The sequence below is a fragment of the Desmodus rotundus genome, chromosome 13, assembly GCF_022682495.2.
Source record: "Desmodus rotundus isolate HL8 chromosome 13, HLdesRot8A.1, whole genome shotgun sequence".
Taxonomy (NCBI): domain Eukaryota; kingdom Metazoa; phylum Chordata; class Mammalia; order Chiroptera; family Phyllostomidae; genus Desmodus; species Desmodus rotundus.
In genome coordinates this window covers 16,491,918-16,510,338 of record NC_071399.1, presented here as the reverse complement: position 1 = coordinate 16,510,338, position 18,421 = coordinate 16,491,918, and the positions used below count along the sequence as shown (strand labels likewise).

The following is an 18,421-nucleotide window of genomic DNA, read 5'->3' as shown; positions in this document are numbered from 1 at the left end:
TGCTGGCCTTCCTCTGTTTGCAGCTGCCATGACCAAGAGGCAGCCGTGGCTGTAAACGGATAACCCAGGTTTGGCAATCCACATCTCTAACGGAGACAATCCAATCATGGTTTGTTTTTTGTTTTTTTTTTTTTTCCTACCCATGTTGTTTCTATAAAGCAGGCACTGGGCGAGTTCACTGATCCAACCTGTTGATTCACCAATCCTTGTTCAATTCCACGAGCACATGGAAAAGGAGGCTCAGATGGAGAGTTTTAAGGAGTTTGTCCTGGCAGGTATTAGGTCTTTCCAATAGCAAGGTGACAAGAAAGCCAATTTCTACGTCTGCCCAAAGGATGCTACTCAGCCCATGTGCCTGACCTGCTGGAAGCAATGAGCTGTCTCTCTGGTGACCTCAGAGGGCCTGGCAGCCAGCCTGTCAAGCCTGGGTGAAGGGCAAGGGAGCTAACAATGGGACTAGGTTGGTGGGGAAGCAGCTTCTGTGGGTGTGAAAGAACAGACTAGGGGCACTACAGTGACCAATAGTTCTGGGCATTGCCACAGCCAGTTGCTGTAAAAGTATAAATGGCAATCCTTAGTAATTATCCCGATTAAAGTGCTGAGTACTAGACTGCGGATTCAAGTCCCTTCCAACAGACTCTGTGTTTGTAACATAGCAGATGGGGCGAAAACTTGGTTCTCTCATTTCAGGGTTTGGCAGGAAGAGGTGAAGGGGTAGTGATTATATTCTATGAGGCCTTTCCCAACTGCACCTACTTCCAAAGCATTTCAAAAGAAATGGTCTAGTAACATGGGTATTACTGTTAGTATTTGATTCCTGACCACTGCTGATTCTGATGTCAGCATGGCTGCCTTGTGGTGACGTGGCCAGAACACTAATCCTGGAGGCAGAGGGTCTGCTTTAGTCCCCAGCTAGCACTGACCGGCTGGGACCCCAGCCATTACCTCTTCAGGTCCAAGTTCACTAGTGTGCCCAAACAAGAGGTGGGAAAACTGTCCTTTACTTTTAAACTTGAAGGCATCATGACTGTGTAAAGTGCTTTGTCAGTTTTTCAACACAGGAAAAGATAAAGCATCTTTCTCCCAACACGCATCGTTATCCAGGAAGAAATCACTCTGCTTGACTGCCTAGGGTTCTTTATAAAGAGCTAGTATATTCTAGTTCTTACACTATTTCCCACTCTATAAGAAGAACAGGGATTTTTTGTGGCTCATCAAAAAACTGAGAATACATATTTCTCTAGCGCTAATAATGCCTTTAACTACTCTCTCTCTTTCCTGAATAATAGTTTTAATTTCTCAAGTCTATATTTGGCAGCTAACAATTGTTGAATACTAATAATATTAATCTGCTTTGGTACTCATGTCCTGGAATAAAAGAATAGCCAGAGATGCCCGATTATCTCTAAGGAAGTATCTTCATCTCACTTGGGGGGTTTTGCTGCATCTATTTTTTAAAGAACTGCTAAGCTACAACAGTGGAGAGTTACATATTTCTGTATTTTTTCCTTGCTGGGAATTTGTATACATTGTGTCACACAGGTGTTGCCTTGGTTTAGTTGCATGGCCAACCTGAGTACATTAGATCAAGTGACCTAGATGAATCCACCACTGTGAAGACATATGGGTAGCGTTTCCTGGCATCCTCAACTTACTAATAGGATATTTTCTACAACTTTGTTTCTAGGTTGCTTGGGGCTTAAAATTGCATTTTCCTAGAGAAAGAACATTACGCTGACTCCTACTGGGTGACAGTCATTGTAATGATCTGAAGTCAAGGTCATGTTTAGGATGGGAGGAGAGAACAGATAATTTCCTCCCCATTTCTTAAATTATAACTGAACCTCAACACATTTGATTTTAAAAATTTTTCCTATTTATATAGCTACGTAAATGTGTGGACTTTGTTTAGATCTTGATTCAAATAAGCCAACTGTAAAAGGGCCATTTACAGGGGAGTTTACTAACTGGGTATTATAGCATTATTTTTAATTTTTTTCAGGTGTAGTAATATTGAAATTGTTTTAAAAGGGCCATGTTTTAGAGAGTATTGTATTTGTTTTAAAAGGGTCATGTTTTAGAGAGACCCAAAGATGAAATGTCTTAGATTTGCATTAAAGTAATCTGAGGTATGGCAAACAGGGGACACACAGATGGAACAAGTAGGACATGTTTAAAATTGTTGAAGCTGAAAGACGGGACATGGAAGTTCAATATATTCTGGTTTTGTGTAAGTTTGAAAATTTATGTGCAAAAGACTACTGGGTACATTTGGCAGAGTGAAGCCAAATTAAGGAACTTGCCTTCCTTAGCATCTAATGAAAAGAAAAAAAACCCTGTAAAAATCACTGTGGTAAGATAATCCCCAACATCCCTCTTCTCTTCCTGGCGTTCACTTTCTCCCACATTCAAGCAAGGTTGGTTCGTGGGACAAAGAATTATATGACAGAGGTGATGGTATGCCACCTCTCAGATTACCATATTTTGCCATGTATAATGCACTCCTGTGTATAATGAGCACCCACGTTTTTGTGCGTATTATAACGGGATTGTTTTACCCATGAAAAATGTGCATCCTTATTTTTCCCTCAAAAACATGGGCAAAAAAGTGCTCATTATACACCGCAAAATACAGTAGTTTACAAAAGACAATGCAATTTACCTGCTAATCTTTGCAACTTCACCTTTTAGCATCTTCTTCACTGCAGTCCAGCTATGCACCTCTGACCTAGTTTCTACCTCCCTAAGGCAGTTCAGCTTCTGAGCTTCTGAAATTGCTGTTTCCTCCATCTAGAATGTTCGTGCTCAGATCTAGTTATGGCTGCCCCTTCACATCACTCATAGCTCTGCTCAAATGACACCTTCCCAGGAAGAACCACCTTGTCTAAGTTAACCCCCCTCCACCTCATCATTCCCTTCTCCTCACCCTGCTGTGTTTGCTTCACACTACTTTTCACAAATTGAAATTACAATTTTTATCTAAAGTTAAATCAATTAAAGGCCTGGATAGAGTTTCCTAAACAGGAACAAGCCATGGAAACAATACAGTTTGTGCTGCAGGTTTGAGAGAATATGCTAGTACATGACATTGGAAAACCTGACATATTTACGGATATAGTAAAATGAGTATAAGACCTGTACAGTAAAAACTACAAAATATCTGCTTAGAAAAATTAAAAAACAAAAGAGATATAATGTGCTCAGTTGAAACACTATTTACTAAAGATGGACACAATATATTCCTTTCCACGTGCTTTTTTACAAAATAATATTGACACTTTGCCCACTGAGTGGTGTATGGCTGTTTCCCTTGAACCTGGGTGAGGGGTGGATAACTTTTTGACTAGCTTGGCCAATAGACTATAGCACACAGAAGTGTGACTCCCAATGGACCTGTTACAAAATTGCCACATGCTTGTGACTAGTTGTCTTGAAACATCTGCTCTTAAGAGTCCAACCATCTGTTGTGAGGAAGCCAAATTTCCACGGAGAGTCAGAGGGTCAGAGAAAGAAACAGAGGCCCTGGCCCCCAACCTGGCTGAGCTCCCAGTCAACAGCCAACAACGGTTTGCCAGCCACATAAGGAACCCATCTTGGGAGACGACCCGCCAGTCCCCAGCGCTGCCACCTCAGCGGACACCACATGGAGTACAAACGCACCTTCCCTGTTAAGCCCTGCCCAGACTGCAGATTTGTGAGCTAAGTAAAGGATCATTGGTTTAAACCAATAGGTTTTGGGTGGCTTGTCATGCAGCAATGGATAACTTAAGATTTCAATTCTCCTCCAAATTGATCTACAGATTCAGTACAATCCCAATAAAAACCCAAGAGGCTTTTCAAAAACAGAAGGTCACAAGCTAATTCTAAAGTTTATATAAATATACCAAGAACTGAGCATAGACCATTTTTTGGGTAAAAAAAAGAGTAGGCAGGCTAATTATAAAGATACAGTAGATTCACACTTACATGGTCAATTAATTTTTTTTTTTTACAAAAGTGCCAAAGTATTTGAAAGGGGAAAGGTCAATCTTAACAATAAACAGTGACAGAAGTGAATATTCACATGGGAATAAAAATGAACCTCAACTCTTATTTTATACCACCCACAAACATAACTTGAAGTGAATCATAGGCCTTAACGTTGAGACAAGACTATAAATCTAGAAGGAAACAGAAGAAAAATCTTCATGACCTTAGACATAGTCAAGGAATGTTTCAAGCTCAGAAAAAGCAGGAACCATTTTTAAAAGAAAAAATTGGTAACTGTTTTATCAAAATAAAAAAAAGTGCATTCTGAAAGATATTACAAAAGCAAAACACAAACCTCAGAAAGGGAGGAAACTAACATAATACATACATCCAACACAGGGCTTTACAACTCAGTAATAAGAGCCCATACAATAAAAATGCGCAAAAAATTTGAACACATACTTCATGAAAGAACACACTGCACTTTTTAGCTATCACAAATATTCATGTACAAGTTTCTATGTAGGTATTTTCAATTCTCTTGGCTATATATCTAGGACTGGAATTGCTGGGTCATACGGTAACTGTTTAACTTTTTGAGAAACTGCAAAATGTGTTCCCCAACAGCCGCACCATTTTAAATCCCCACTAGTAATGTGAAAGCTTCCAATTCTTCTGCATCCTCACCACCTAATTATGTCTTTTTTATTGTAGCCATTGCAGGGGTGTGAAGCGGTATCTCATGGTGGTTTGCATTTGGATTTCCCTAGTGACTAATAATGTTAATCATCTTTTCATGTGCTTACTGGCATTTGTATCTTCTCTGGAGAAATGGCTATTGGGATGCTTTGCCCATTTCTTAATTGGGTTGTCTTTCCACTGTTGAGTTATGAGTCATTTATATATTTTGGATGCTTAATCCTTATCAGATATGTAACTTGCCAATATCTTCTATTCTGTAGGTTGTCTTTTCACTTTCCTGACAGTGTCCTTTGAAGCACAAAAGGTTTACTTTTTTGATGAAGTGCAGTCTAAGAAACCATTCTGATCCAAGGTTCTAAGATTTACACGTACGTAAATCTCAGACTTTCATAGTGTAGCTCTTATAATGTAGGTCCATGATCCATTTTGAGTTAATTTTTTACTATTGTGTGAGGTAGGGTCCAGCTTCATTCTTTTGCCACGTGGATATCCAGTTGTCTCAGCAACGTTTGTTGGAAACACTCTTCTTTCCCCACTGAATTGTCTTGGCACCTAAAGTCGATTGCTTTAAAAAAGTAAGAACAACAACAAAATCCCTGGGATGCTCAGGGGAGCAAAAGTTAAGGAGATCTCCAGGGGAAGTGCCCCATACCTGTAGCCCAGAGGTGAGGAAAGCACTGCCAAGGTCACAGATCTCCAGCATCTGGTTAAAAGCAGTGGAACGCAAATCTCGTCCACCCCCGAAAAACCTCTCCTCTGCGAAAGCCTGCACAGCTCCGCTGGCAGACAATAAACAAACATCTTTCGCTTTCATTCGGGTTTCCAATGAGCAAATGTTAGTTCTTTCTGAGTTCAGCTTCAGTTACCTGGAATATTTATTTTACAGGGTATGTTCTGTCCCCTGGGAGTGACAGAAAATGAGGAGGCTTGCAATAGACTAAGAGCTTTCTAACCTTCCCCAAGAGAAACGACAATACAGGTTTATGTGGGAGGTATACGAATTTGCATTTCCCACCAATTTTACATATCCTAAAGCATCCTGAGATTTACAACATACATATTACTTAACAGTAATGCTGCATGGCTGCTTGTTATATTTGTTGCATCAGTTGAAAGTGATCTGAAATGTATGAGATCTAGTCACATTTTATATAAATATTCTAGAGTTACTCTAGAAACCGGGACTATTCTGACAATGTCCCCAAGATCACATTAGACACTAAGAACCCGTAATCTGAACTTTTATAAAGTATATAATGAGACCAGAATTATGATAATTTGGGACAAGATTCATGTCTGATAAAAGAGAAAAATACTTTTTCTCTATTCACATTGAACTGCACAGATTTTTTACTTTTAACTGTTTGCAATGTTTGCAAAAACCAAATTACTCTAATAAGTGGTGATAAAGACTTTAAAACATGGCAGCCATAAAAAAGTTGTGAAAATTTAAGAACAAGTGTAACCCTGACTTTAGATGATCAGTAATCTTTTTATGTCAACAAAACCTTCTATGGCTGTTTTTTTAAAAAGCTGGGTAAAAATTCTACTTTCCCAGATTAGCAATGTTTTTACTGTAGCTCAAAACCACAGGGCTTCATTGTAATATTTATTACTATGGTTTCAATTTGATTTTGGGAGTGAAACTTCTGCAAGCCTATCATTATAGCTAATGTCATATTTGCTTTATATCACACTATTAACATGGACAACGTACTTCAGAAACCGAAGTGTGTAGTACATTTTCATTTCAAAAACACCCACAAACTAAAAATAGGTATTTAAAATCTTTATTGTTTCATCACCAAAAGTTCTGTTCCCATAGAAGAATGGCAATGAAGTATCAGTGCATATTCTATGGAAAACCTGTACCTCAAGTAACTAGCCTAGAAGTCAGAGACAGCACTATGTCAAGCCAGTGTGCAAGATCAGAAACACAATGCTGCCGATGCAATTAGTACACAGAAAGACTATGCAGCCGTTAGAAAAAGGGGCTGTGGCCACGTGACTAAAACAGTTGCAGTGTCCTGCACTGACATTTTAGAATGGAAAATGGGGAAGGACCAGAAAATGTACTTCTTGCCAAAAAAAAATTGAGTCGATCACAGGCCCCGAGCTCCCAGTGGTTTTACCAGCTAACTCTTGTGGTCCGGTACCTTCCTCTTTAAGTCCGCAGCACTGTAACGCTGCAAGCCACCTTCAGTCTAATGTGTAAATGGGACGACCACGCGCAGACACTTCACTCTGCCTCCCATCTCACAGCTAAAAGCAACAACTTGCGTTCGGATATAAAACCTGTGGCTTTTAGGCATCTTCAGTAAAAATATCAACAAGCCCAAAATTTGTTCCCGTTTTCTTGAGAAATGAACTTTATAAAATAACTAAAGATAGCTGTCGTGATTACTCAGTTTTGTCTGAAGGCAACACAATGTTTTATATAAGTATACTGAATAAACATACAAATCTATGTCCTTCACAAAATACTGTCAGGCCAATTTGAACATTTTCATAAACTAGCGCCTGAAAAAAAGTACTGATAATTATGAGCTGCAAATAATCACTACAATTTGATTATGCCTGGTAATTGGGAATTTTGCGGTCAGGTTTGTGTCTGAAGCTGCTGTACAGCTGGATTTGGCTACTTTGCATTAATTCACACAATAAATGCCATTTAAGAGGAAACAGCAGCTCTATTATGATGAAATAAAAATGAAAACAACTGAGAGGTATACAGGAAACTTGTCTTAAATAGTTTTAAATAATGTATGATGAAACCTTAGAGAGTAAGAACTACAATGACCACAGTCTAAATCTTAAATTGTTAACGCAGGAATTATCTGCAGGACTAGCAAGTCGCTTGTCAATCACGTCAAGGCCTTGTGGGGCAGGGGGCACTGCGAGTGCCTGGCATAGCAATTTCTTTCCAGGTGGGTTAAACACCTCCAATTCAAAGTGTTATTAAACGATACTGGAAAGTTATTTTACTTAAATATACATTGCATAAAATAAGTTAAAAGGAGAGCGCAGGGAAAGCTTTTCTGGTATGTACGATGCAAACATGTAACTTTCCCTTATCAGTAGTAGTTCCATGAATGACCATTTTACCCATGGTAGAACATGAAAGGCTGACAGAGCATCAGAAACTTCCCTTATAAATAGAAGCAGGATCCAAAAAATGAAATTTCAACGTTTCCTCCCACAATGCAACTCTTTAACTATCTGCAACTCTTTATCATAAATGTAAATAAAAATCGTATCTGAAAAATCTGTTTCTACACCCTTACCTTACAGTTCAACAAAAAAATTCTTCAAACAATTGAGAAGAAAAGCACTCCTTTGCAGCAATTCCATAAAATAATTTTCAATTCACAGAACATCTGCTTACTGGCAAACCCAGCAACCCTTATGGAGGGCGCGGGCACTAATACTCGGCCCTTCTGAGGTATAAATGCAGCTGTACTTGCGCTGAGTGTATGGTCTATACGGTGTGCCAACAGTCTAAACGCTTGCATAAAATCGGGAGTGATGTCATCCTGCCTGAAGACTTACTTTCATAACTTTTTGTAATAATGAAGCTTAAATAATTTTAAGAGAAAAGATATACTTTAGCTCAGTAAAGCCAGAGGAAATCTAATTTCTAACCAATGTGAATGGTTATTACATTTAAAAAATGTTTAACATTGCATATCGATTTAAAACAAAAAGTGAACAAGGAAAACACATAAATATTTAAATTCAGCAGGACACCACAAAAGCATACTATAGGTAAGTGTGAAATCAGTCAAACTTTCCAAAAGAGAAAATCCTTTTAATCCTTTAGCAAGTCTCTGTGAAAATAGTATGCTTACAATACAAGGGAGAAGGGAGCACCTAGAATACCCCCAAGAGGCTTGCTACACCATTCAGCAGTGCTGCCCCATCTCCTGTGTGCGTGGATGGCCGACCAATGACAAGAAGTCCATCTGACAATAGTTCCGCAATCTCTCTCACCACTGCTGCCAGCTGAAGTCGTCATTGCTTCCAAAGACCAAGAAAAAGCCCAGTATAGTTGCAAAGATGACTGTGTTTCCTGTGAGAACAAGTGCACAAGCTCCCCACTCAATCTACGGAAACAAGATATAAATATTCAGTTAACACACATAGGAAAACCAAAGAAAATGAAAAGCAAATCAAGGCTCTAGTCGTGTGCCAATCATATCTAAAACAAGTAAGATTTATAATAACAACTTTCACATTATTGAACACTGAATGGTACTTCTATATCACTGTATTTATCTCTGGTTCCTTTAAAAAGACAAGGTCATGGGAAGATGATTATTCAAAAGCAAGTTTGACTTCTGGGCTATGAGGCGGCAGCATAGAATTCTACAATTTTCTGTTTATGAAGAAATGTGCTCCAACTCTTCTTCAGTGAATCTAAAATTTTATCTGAAGTATCAGAGGTGAAATCACACTCATGTACATTCTTGTTAAGGGGCAGGAGGAGTGATCACCCTCTCCACAGGGAAGCGTGGCCAGTCCCTTCTCTGCTTCCCGGGAGATGGAAGAGTGAATCTGGTTGGGGAGTTTGGGAGGAAGAACGGAGTACAAGTAACCTGCCTTCTCTTCTGTACTTCCCCACCTGCAAAGAACCCAAGATCTCCTTGCAGCTTCATGTTTCAAGCTGTGCAGGGCAGGCCTACGGTTGTCCAGCACCGGGCTGAGGGGCTGCCTCGCCCGATTCCGACAGCAAGGTATTGTGAGCCAATGGTGCTGCAGGCCTGAGCCATGCTCTCCAGTATCATTTTTACCAGTTAACAACAAAAGTTTTTTAAAAAAATATCTATCCTCGAGGTTCCCATGTCTTTTATCTCTTTTTTATGTCATTTTAACAAAACCTTCTTCCTGAGAAAAACTTTACACTAGTGAAGAACGAATTCACTTACCAGGTGCGCTCTGGCAAATACAATAGGGAGTCCAAAAGCTGAGACCACAATGCCTGTTGTAAGAAATATGGCAAGTTCCTTACAAGCGTTACTCATAGCATCTGTATCATCCACTAGTCTTCTCGCTATGCAGTAGGGGATAGGTGAAAGGATGTAAAAAAACAGAACAAAGAGGGGCCAGTATTGGCTAGAAAAAGAAAAATAAGTTAATGTAGTTTTTGTTATGTTATTTCCCTACACATAAAGTATGCTTTTAAAAACTAAGGACCAAAGGAATATTGCTATGTACAGAAGCTATGATCTAGCTTAAAAATAAGCTAAACCTGAACACTACAATGAGCAATATTTAGAATCATAGTATTCCTAATGGCAATTATGACACAATTAATAAAATATTTCTTATATTAAAAGAAAATGCTTTGTAAATTATAGCATTTGGAATCAAGGCCCTAAATTTAAAATATTTTCATTTTAGGTTGTAAAGAAAGAGGTGTGCGGAAAATGGGGATGTTATCACAGTGAGTTTTAAAATTCATAATTCATGCCCTTAACTTCAATGATATGCTGCCTCAGCATAAAGCTGGAACGCCTCCAAGCTTTTCTTAGGTCACTAGGAGCTCCCAAAATACTGAAATCAAAATAGGGAAAATGAACTGAAAGTAATATTGAAAAGTTTGAGCTAGAATACAGAATGTATTACAATAAAAATAGATGGTTTTTCGTTTATAGTCTAGATACTGTAATGCATTTCCTCGTTACGCTAATATAACTATAGTTAATGTTAGACGGTACCACTGAGGGAAACTGTGAAGGGTACAGGGGGCTGCTCTGTACTGTTTTTGCAAATTCTTTAGAGTCCATCATTATTTCACAATAAAAGCTAAAAAAGAATAGACAGCCTTTAAAATGACCATAAATAAAATACACATCAGCGTGGAGATTTGCTTATACTTACAGGTTTTTGACAAGCAAAGATTTATCTATGTTGTTACTAAAAATCTTTCCCTGAATATTTTGAGAATAGAAAAAATTACAAATGGACGTATGCTTAAGAAAAAAAAATTAAATATAAATACAAAAGCACAAAAAGTGAAAACTCAAAGTTGCCCGCATCTCCCGTTTTTTCTTTCTGACTCTGCTATTGAGCTTTTTGTGGACCCTTCCAAACTCGCATACAGAAAAACTCTAAGCATATAAATGAATCACTGCACTTTTTCATTCAACAATATAGCTTGAACTTTACATATTAGCATTTAGAGCTCTTCCTCATTCTTTTTAAGACTGCCTCATGTTTCCATGGATGGATGTGCCATAATTTAACCATTTTCTTTTTGCTAGACCTTTAGGAGGCGTCCAGCTTCTTCTGTTCGCATAAACAAGGTTGCCACGAACACCCACACTCTCCCCGGACTACGCACCTCGGCAAACACCTGCACGCAGATTTGTGTGAGTAGTTCTAAGAAGTGGAAGGGTGAGTTTAAAGAATACACATTTTGAGAGCTGCAGGCAAACTGGCCTCCAAAAAGACTGCTCGTATTTGTTTATCTCCCACTCACAGTACAGGACACACTGCCTGCATGCCTACATCTTTTTTATTTTCGTTAATGAATTTCATTTAATTTTGAGTGAGGCTGGGTATATTTTCATGGACTTATATAAGCAATTTGCAGTTCTTTTACCTATTTGTTGAAAATATACTTTCATTTTCCTTATTTGTTTCATTTTTCTATTGAGTTGTCTATATTTTTCTAATTTATCCTATTAACTTTTAAAATTTCTTGCTACCCTAAGGAAAGTAACTGCTTATATAATTTCTTTCCTTAGTTAACTTCTCTTGACTCTGCTTATGGCATTTTTTGCTGAAAGGATATTTTTGATTTTCTCCTATTGAATTTTGTCAGTAGGTACTCAGAAGTGAGTAGTGGGTCTGGGCTACGATGTTGCAATCTCGCAGTAACAGGCTTAGCAGTGGTCTAGCAACAATAGCCCAAAGTCTTTTTTGCATCTTGGTACCCTAAAATATTTATAAATTTTATGTAGACTTTAAAAAAAAATGTTGACCCTGGTAAATGAACATTTCTCAGGATTGTTTTTACAGTCATAAACATTTTTTTTAGCTTTAAAAGTAGAAAAATTTTATCTTATTTATGCAAAATAACAAAAACTTTACATACTTGTATATTGGAAGGGCACATCCAAGCATCAAAAACATCAGCCCAATTGCTCCTCCAAAGGACAAACTAATCAAAGCTGCAAAATAAAAAGTCAAGTAGAAATACTAATTAAAGTATTATTACTATCAGCAGTCTGAACATTACTTATAATCCCAGAAGCAAAAAGCAAAACAATACACAAAAAAAGCAAATGTATCAAAAGTGAGTTATCTTTCAGAGTCTAAGTTACCTAGTCTCAGAATAGGTCTTCTGTAGTATCTTCAAGGCAAACTGAAGCAATAGTGATTTTCAAAGCCCTGACCTATTGCTAGCACACCGCCAAATTCCCTCATTACTGGCTCCACTTCTAATGAGTGTCCCAATCTGCAAGAGCCACGCTCCTCCAGACATCAGTATTACAGTTACTCTATAGAACATCACGGTTTTGAAAAGCAGTATATGGAGAAACTCCGCACTGTCGGCTTTACTGGACTTTAGAAACCCCATCCTGTGGGAAAATCTCTCCAGCTTTTGCTTCTCCTCTCCTCTTTTTAGATTTTATTTATTTACTTTTAGAGAGAGTTTCGGGAAAGCAGGGAGAAAGAAGGGGAGAAACCTTTATGTGCAAGAGGTAAGTTGATCAGCTGCCTCTCACGTCCCCTACTAGGGACCTGGTCTGCAACCCCGGCATGTGCCCTGACTGGGAACCAATGGTTCATAAGTGGGCACTCAATCTACTAAGCCACACCAGCCAGGGTAGCTTTTGCTTCTTGTACATATGTATACCCCCAATATGCACAAAACTGATAAGAGAAAAGTGTCCAAGGATATCTGCTAATAATTTTAATCAATTAATCTTGTTACAGATCTTTAATTAGTTGGGAAAATTAGCTGGGGGTTTCCTTCCCTAATATCCTGCACATCAGAAATTGTACAGGATATTGGGTACATCCTTCTGTGGTATCATTATTTTAAGACATTATCACAAACAACAGATACATTCTAAGTTGAAATGTAGTTTCTCAATTTACACACACATACAAAGTATTATATTTTACAAAGTATCTTCACATATATCAGTGACTAGAAACAACTTTCTTGAATAGGCATAGTTAATCAATGGCCTAGAACTACACAAAGAAGTGATCAATTTATTTCCAATTCTATATAACCCATATTTTTGCAACTGCATGCCCAAGAGAATAATTTGTCTTTTTTTTTTTTTTTGGTGATATAGTTAAAATTCCAAAGATTTGTAGAAGGTCTAAAAGTTACCAAGACATATACATACACATAATGTATACAAGCCAAAATTAACAGTAAAGAGGGTAAATACCGCCAACTACTACTGATAAAACTTCTCTGAATGAAAATGGGCATAATCAAGGAAACCCATCGACATGGTAGCTTGGCAGATGTAGTTTTCACTTAAATCATTGATGTAGGTCATGTTGACCCTGAACTCTTAGTCCTCAATGCCATAATATTTTCAGTTACGGAAATAAAGGAGGAAGAAATATTTAAACTTTTATTTCACGGCAACTGAGGAAGTTTACAAGGGAATGCAATGCAAACGACTAGGAAAATACTGAGTGTACCATCTGCTTTCGTCAGTTCAAAACAGGCCCTCATAATCTGCCCTGTTTGCTTCCCCTAACACATATCAATCACAGCAGGCTACTCGCCCTTGTCCTCTGCACTCCAGTGACAACGGCCCTCTCTCCTTTTCTAAAATCAGCAGGTTCCCTCACCCATGTGGTTGTTGCACATGTGGTGTCTTCTACCTCGGACACTTCTTTACTCATTTATCTCATTCAAAAATATTTACCGAGCCCTGGCTGGTGCAGCTCAATGGATTGAGTGCGGGCTGCGAACCAAAGGGTTGCCAGTTCAATTCCCAGTCAGGGCACATGCCTGGGTTGCAGGCCAGGTCCCCGGTATGGGGCACTCGAGAGGCAACCACACATTGATGTCTCTCTCCCTCCCTTTCTCCCTCTCTAAAAATGAATAAATAAAATCTTAAAAAAAAAAACCCCAACCCCCCCCCCCCCCCGGAAATTTTACTGAGCACCAAATATGTAACAGGGGCTGGGGATGTGTTAATAAACGAGAAAAGACCCTTTCACACTCAGGAAGCTTGCCTTCTTGTCCTACTCCTTACCTCTTTCCTCCAAGTTACTTTCTACTGTTCCTTCAGATCTCAGCTCAGTCATTTCTTCCTCAGTAATGTTTTTATAAACCTCCTAGGTAGAATAATTGTCCCTACCTCATTCATTCATTCATTCATTCAACAAATATCTACTAAGCACATGATATGTGTCACACATTGTTCTTGATTCTGGAAATAGAGCAATGAAAAAAAAATCAAAGCCTTTACTCTCATGAAGCTTATATCCTAGTGAGAGAATAATATGATTTTTTAAAAAGTCAGCAAATAAATGTCAAGTGCTATAAAAAAAAGTCATGCCCTGGCTGGTGTGGCTCAGTGGATTGAGCACCGGCCTGTGAACCAAGGGGTCGCTAGTTTGATTCCCAGTCGGCGCACATGCCTGGGTTGCAGGCCAGGTTCCTGGTAGGGGGAGCGCCAGAGGCAACCACACATTGATGTTTCTCTCTCTCTCTCTCTTCTTCTCTCCCTTCCCCTCGGTCTAAAAATAAATAAAATCTTTAAAAACAACAACAACAACAAACAAAAAACCAGGCAGGGTAAGGGGGAGGGGGTGGTACTCTAGATACATTAGCCTGGGAAGGCATCTCTGACGAGGTGACACCTGAGCAGGGATCTACACGAGAGAAACTGGACCACGTGGGTACCTGGGGGAGCATTCCAGGCAGAGGGACATGCATGTGCCAAGGCTCTCCTTACACTGCACACCTCCCCTTTGTTCAGTTACCATAGCTGTCACTTACATTGATTTTTATTTGTCTTTCCTTTTACACTGTTCATTTCACAAGAGAAAAGACTTTCCGTTGTTGGTGCTCACGCCCCACTCCTAACACTCAGTATTAAGTAGCTACAGAATTAATGCAAGGAGCCAAGGGGGTGGGCGGAAGAAGGGAAGAGGAAGGGGTGTGGAGGGGAAGACAGTGTGCCTGATGCAGCAGAGAAGATACAGACCTTAACTGAAAGTCAGGAGATGCTGGGTCCTATCTCCTACCAGCCTCCTACTAGCTGTCTAAATAATTATAATTGAGAGTCAGTTTTTTTTCTATGAGAGTTGGACTAGATATGAAATGCAAGTACTTCTCTGAACACTAAAGATATTTGTTATAAGACATGCTGAAAAAGTAAGAAACCATCTCTACTTTTTTAATGTAATTGACAAACAGCTAAGTTCACCACTACAGATACTATATAATAATACCTTACTTATTCAGAAGCCATTTTTTACCCAGAATACAGCTTCAAATTCTGGAGGAAATGAAAGCCACTAAAGAGACAAAATGTATGTCACAGAGCCCATACACTAAAGCCAACATTCTTTATACACAGACCCTTAGGCTCTTGTTCAGAGGTTATTTATTCATGTTTTGTAATACAATTATGTGTGAATTTCAGCATAATAAAAAATTTTATTTTAAAGAATCATCTATGCTCATTTATAAATATATTTTCAATAGAAAATCATGTACCCAGAACAAAATTAAGTAAAAAGTAACTTTCCCCTCCAGAAAAGATCAGTTACCTATAACTTATGACACAAAATTTTGTAAGTTTCATGATCTTGTTCCCCACATTGAAACAAATGAAAAAAGAGGAGATGAACTGCATATAAGCAAGATCAGTCCTCTGACAGGGAGGAGACTGAAAAAAAAAATTAAATCAGGCAGAAAAATTCTCAAAAAGCATAGCAGTGTTTGGTCATCTTGGCCAAGAGGCCAGTAGCTTTAGGACTCAGTCTTTGAGGGTAACTGTTCTGTGACAGAAAAACAATCGTTACATTCTTATCATCAGAAAGGAAAGTCTAAATTCTTTGAGTATACTCTTCAAAAGTTAATGAAAGACAACTTCTTTAAAAAACATAAGGAACTAAAATGAGATAAGATTCAAGTGTCAAAAATATAATTTTATGTGACATCTCACTTCCTGGTCATATGGGATCAAAGTCAATGGGTTAAGTAAATTGATCAAAAGTGCTTTCCCAAGACTTGTAAGGTTTCTCCAGTCTTATGAAATTAGCAACTAGGTTGATTTATATACCAATTTCGTCATCTGTGTATAAATGCTTGTCCTAGATGACACATCAACAAGACAAAAATTTATACTGTAATTGAGTGATGCAACATTTGGAAACGAAACTTAGATGAGTCTGGTTTCTCTTCCCAAAGCCTCTACCCTAGGGACGGAACAGCCCAATTACCTACACTCTCTAGGGACAGGGTGCTGGTTCAGTGATTACAAAGAAGTTACAGTAGTAGAGGGGACCAGTTTCCTAACCTAGGCATTACCAGAAAAACCCAATATATAGCAAAGCAATCAATAGGCAAGCGTCTCAAGAGATAAGTAATGAACTCCAATTGTAGCAACACTCCTTAATATAACTAGGCCAACAGGAAGAAAATATCCTGATAAACAATTATGATCATAACAATAGGAAGGTATTACTGAAACCGAAATTGTTAAGTACAATTCCATCTGAGACACTTTCACCCAGTAAATATTTGTCTAGGTTTACAGGAAGAAATTACAGTTATTTTAAGAAAGAGACTCCTGCATTAATGACTCTGAAGAAATGGGAACCTGGCAACATCCTAAAAACCACAGCCGTCTACCATAAGTGCCTTTCACACAAGGACTTGCAAAGGTCTATTATGGTTCAAAGGAGATTATAAGGTGCTTCAGCTGCACAGATGACCACGTTTTACATGGGAAACAAAATGTTTTCAGAAATTAAAAATAAACACCAAATAGCAAAAAAAAAAAAAAAAAAAGTGACTCTGGGAAAGAGGCTCAAAAGTTCTCCCGTAGAGGATATAAAATACACAGAAAAAACACTGCTATCAAAGTTTTTCACTTCCTGCTTCGCTGCCCCTTTTACAAAGTTTCAGGTCAGGAAATCAGTGAAGTTTGTCGTCAAACTGAAAACGCTATTCACTGGTATCTGCTTCTAATCACAATAACAGAACTACCAGTTGAAAAGAACGCAACATTCCTATTTCTAAAGAAAATATACACTCAAACGACTAACTGTTCATTAAGTTTTAACACTATTTTATCTTTAAAAAACTAAACGAAATAAAAACTTTCAAATGCGAAAAAGTCTCAACGTGCAAGTGTGGGAGAGGGCAGAAAACAGGAACGGAGCACTTTGGAGCCGCTTACAGGGTCCAGTATACGGCAGAAACGCCACAAATCAAAATGCATGTCCTAGGAGCGTGGAAAGCCTCGAGCGCGGCTCCTGCGACGGAAGGTGATCGCCGAGGTTTCGGGAAGGACCGTCCTTAACCCTTCCGGGGCTGATCCTTCCCGAGCGACTCGGTTCGGCTCAGCACCCGAAGATCGCACTTGTGCCTTTAAGTGGGAAATGACACTGATTTTCCGTAACTGGCATCTCTAGTCGTCTCAACCCCCTCAAACCGCACACTCTGCCCCCCCCCCCCCTTTCTCGGATGCAAACTCCTGCAAAAGGAGTTGCTGCGGGACTTTACACGGACCACGGACCACTTCATTCTTTGCACGGGGGGCGATGGGTGGGGAGACAGAGGCTGCCGAGATCAGCTGAACGCGGGGGCTGACGCAGAAGCCGCGGTCCCCTCGGTCCTCTCGCAGAGAGTGCCGCGCCCACCTCGACACCGCGGGCGGGGGCGGAGGTCAGGGGTCGGCCCCTGGAGCAGGACCCCGCGGCGCGCGCTCCGGCCGGGGCGGCGGCGTGCGGGGGTCGCGTGGGGCCCTCCGCCCCCCGCGACGGGCGGCCACTCAGCCCTCCCGCGCCCTGCATCCCCGGCCCACCTTTGATGCCGGCCATGGCGGTAACGTAGCTCCTGGCTCCAGGACCCGACGCGGCGGCGGCGGCGGCCGGGAGACCAGCGACGCGCGGCTGGAGCAGCCACCAGACAACACCCGGAAGTGCGCGACGCAGCACTTCCGCCGGCGGCTCGCACTCGCGCTGGGGTGCGGGGGGCGCGGGGGACGCGCGGGCTGGGGACTGGGAGGCCGACCCCTTCCTTCGCTTCTCAGCCCCGCGGCTGATCGCCGCCCTCGGGGGCTGTCCTTCCCAGCCCCGCTTCCGGGGCGTGCCGGCGCCGTCCCCCCGGTGCTACTCGGGGTAGGCGGGGCTCCATGCTGAGGCTCCTCCGGCATCCCTGAACGTCGCGGAGTCTTTGATGAGCCGGGATCGCCACTAGCCGCCGACCTTCGGAAGGCGCGGTGTGGTGTCTTTGGGGGAGAATTTTGCGATTCTCAAGGCGCATCCATTTCTCTCTCCTCCCAGCCTTGTAATAAAGATGAAGTACGGCTGGTTGTCTGGTCTGCACTTGGCTTCTCGGTTTCCGACTCAGAACTAGGGTTCTGGTGAGACCCACCTCCGGAGAAAGCAGCGGGACCCGGTAAAGGGTGGATTTTATACAAACCCAGTCTCTTGGGAGTCTGAGAATCGCCGGGTTTTTCGGTTAGTAACAGGGCTAGAAAAGAAGAAAAAAAGCAGAGGCACAAATACATTAATTTTAACTCAT

General features: G+C 40.4%; 1 protein-coding gene across 1 annotated transcript; it reads right to left on the bottom strand.

Moving 5' to 3' along the window:
- Nucleotides 1-7,621: 7,621 nt before the first annotated feature.
- LEPROTL1 (leptin receptor overlapping transcript like 1) lies at nucleotides 7,622-17,970 on the bottom strand. Its single transcript, XM_053916604.2, has 4 exons — nucleotides 17,700-17,970; nucleotides 11,771-11,846; nucleotides 9,597-9,783; nucleotides 7,622-8,774 (listed from the first exon to the last, which is right to left on the bottom strand). The coding sequence occupies exons 1-4, from the start codon at nucleotides 17,713-17,715 to the stop codon at nucleotides 8,658-8,660; spliced, it is 396 nt and encodes a 131-aa protein (XP_053772579.1). The 5' UTR covers nucleotides 17,716-17,970; the 3' UTR covers nucleotides 7,622-8,657.
- Between the last annotated feature and the right edge of the window lie 451 nt (nucleotides 17,971-18,421).

Coding starts and splice junctions, on each gene's coding strand:
- LEPROTL1 (XM_053916604.2), bottom strand. Junction 9,784..11,770: donor TGTGCCCTTCCAATATACAA/GTATGTAAAGTT, acceptor TTCTTTTTCTAG/CCAATACTGGCCCCTCTTTG. Junction 8,775..9,596: donor TATTTGCCAGAGCGCACCTG/GTAAGTGAATTC, acceptor TTGTTTCCGTAG/ATTGAGTGGGGAGCTTGTGC.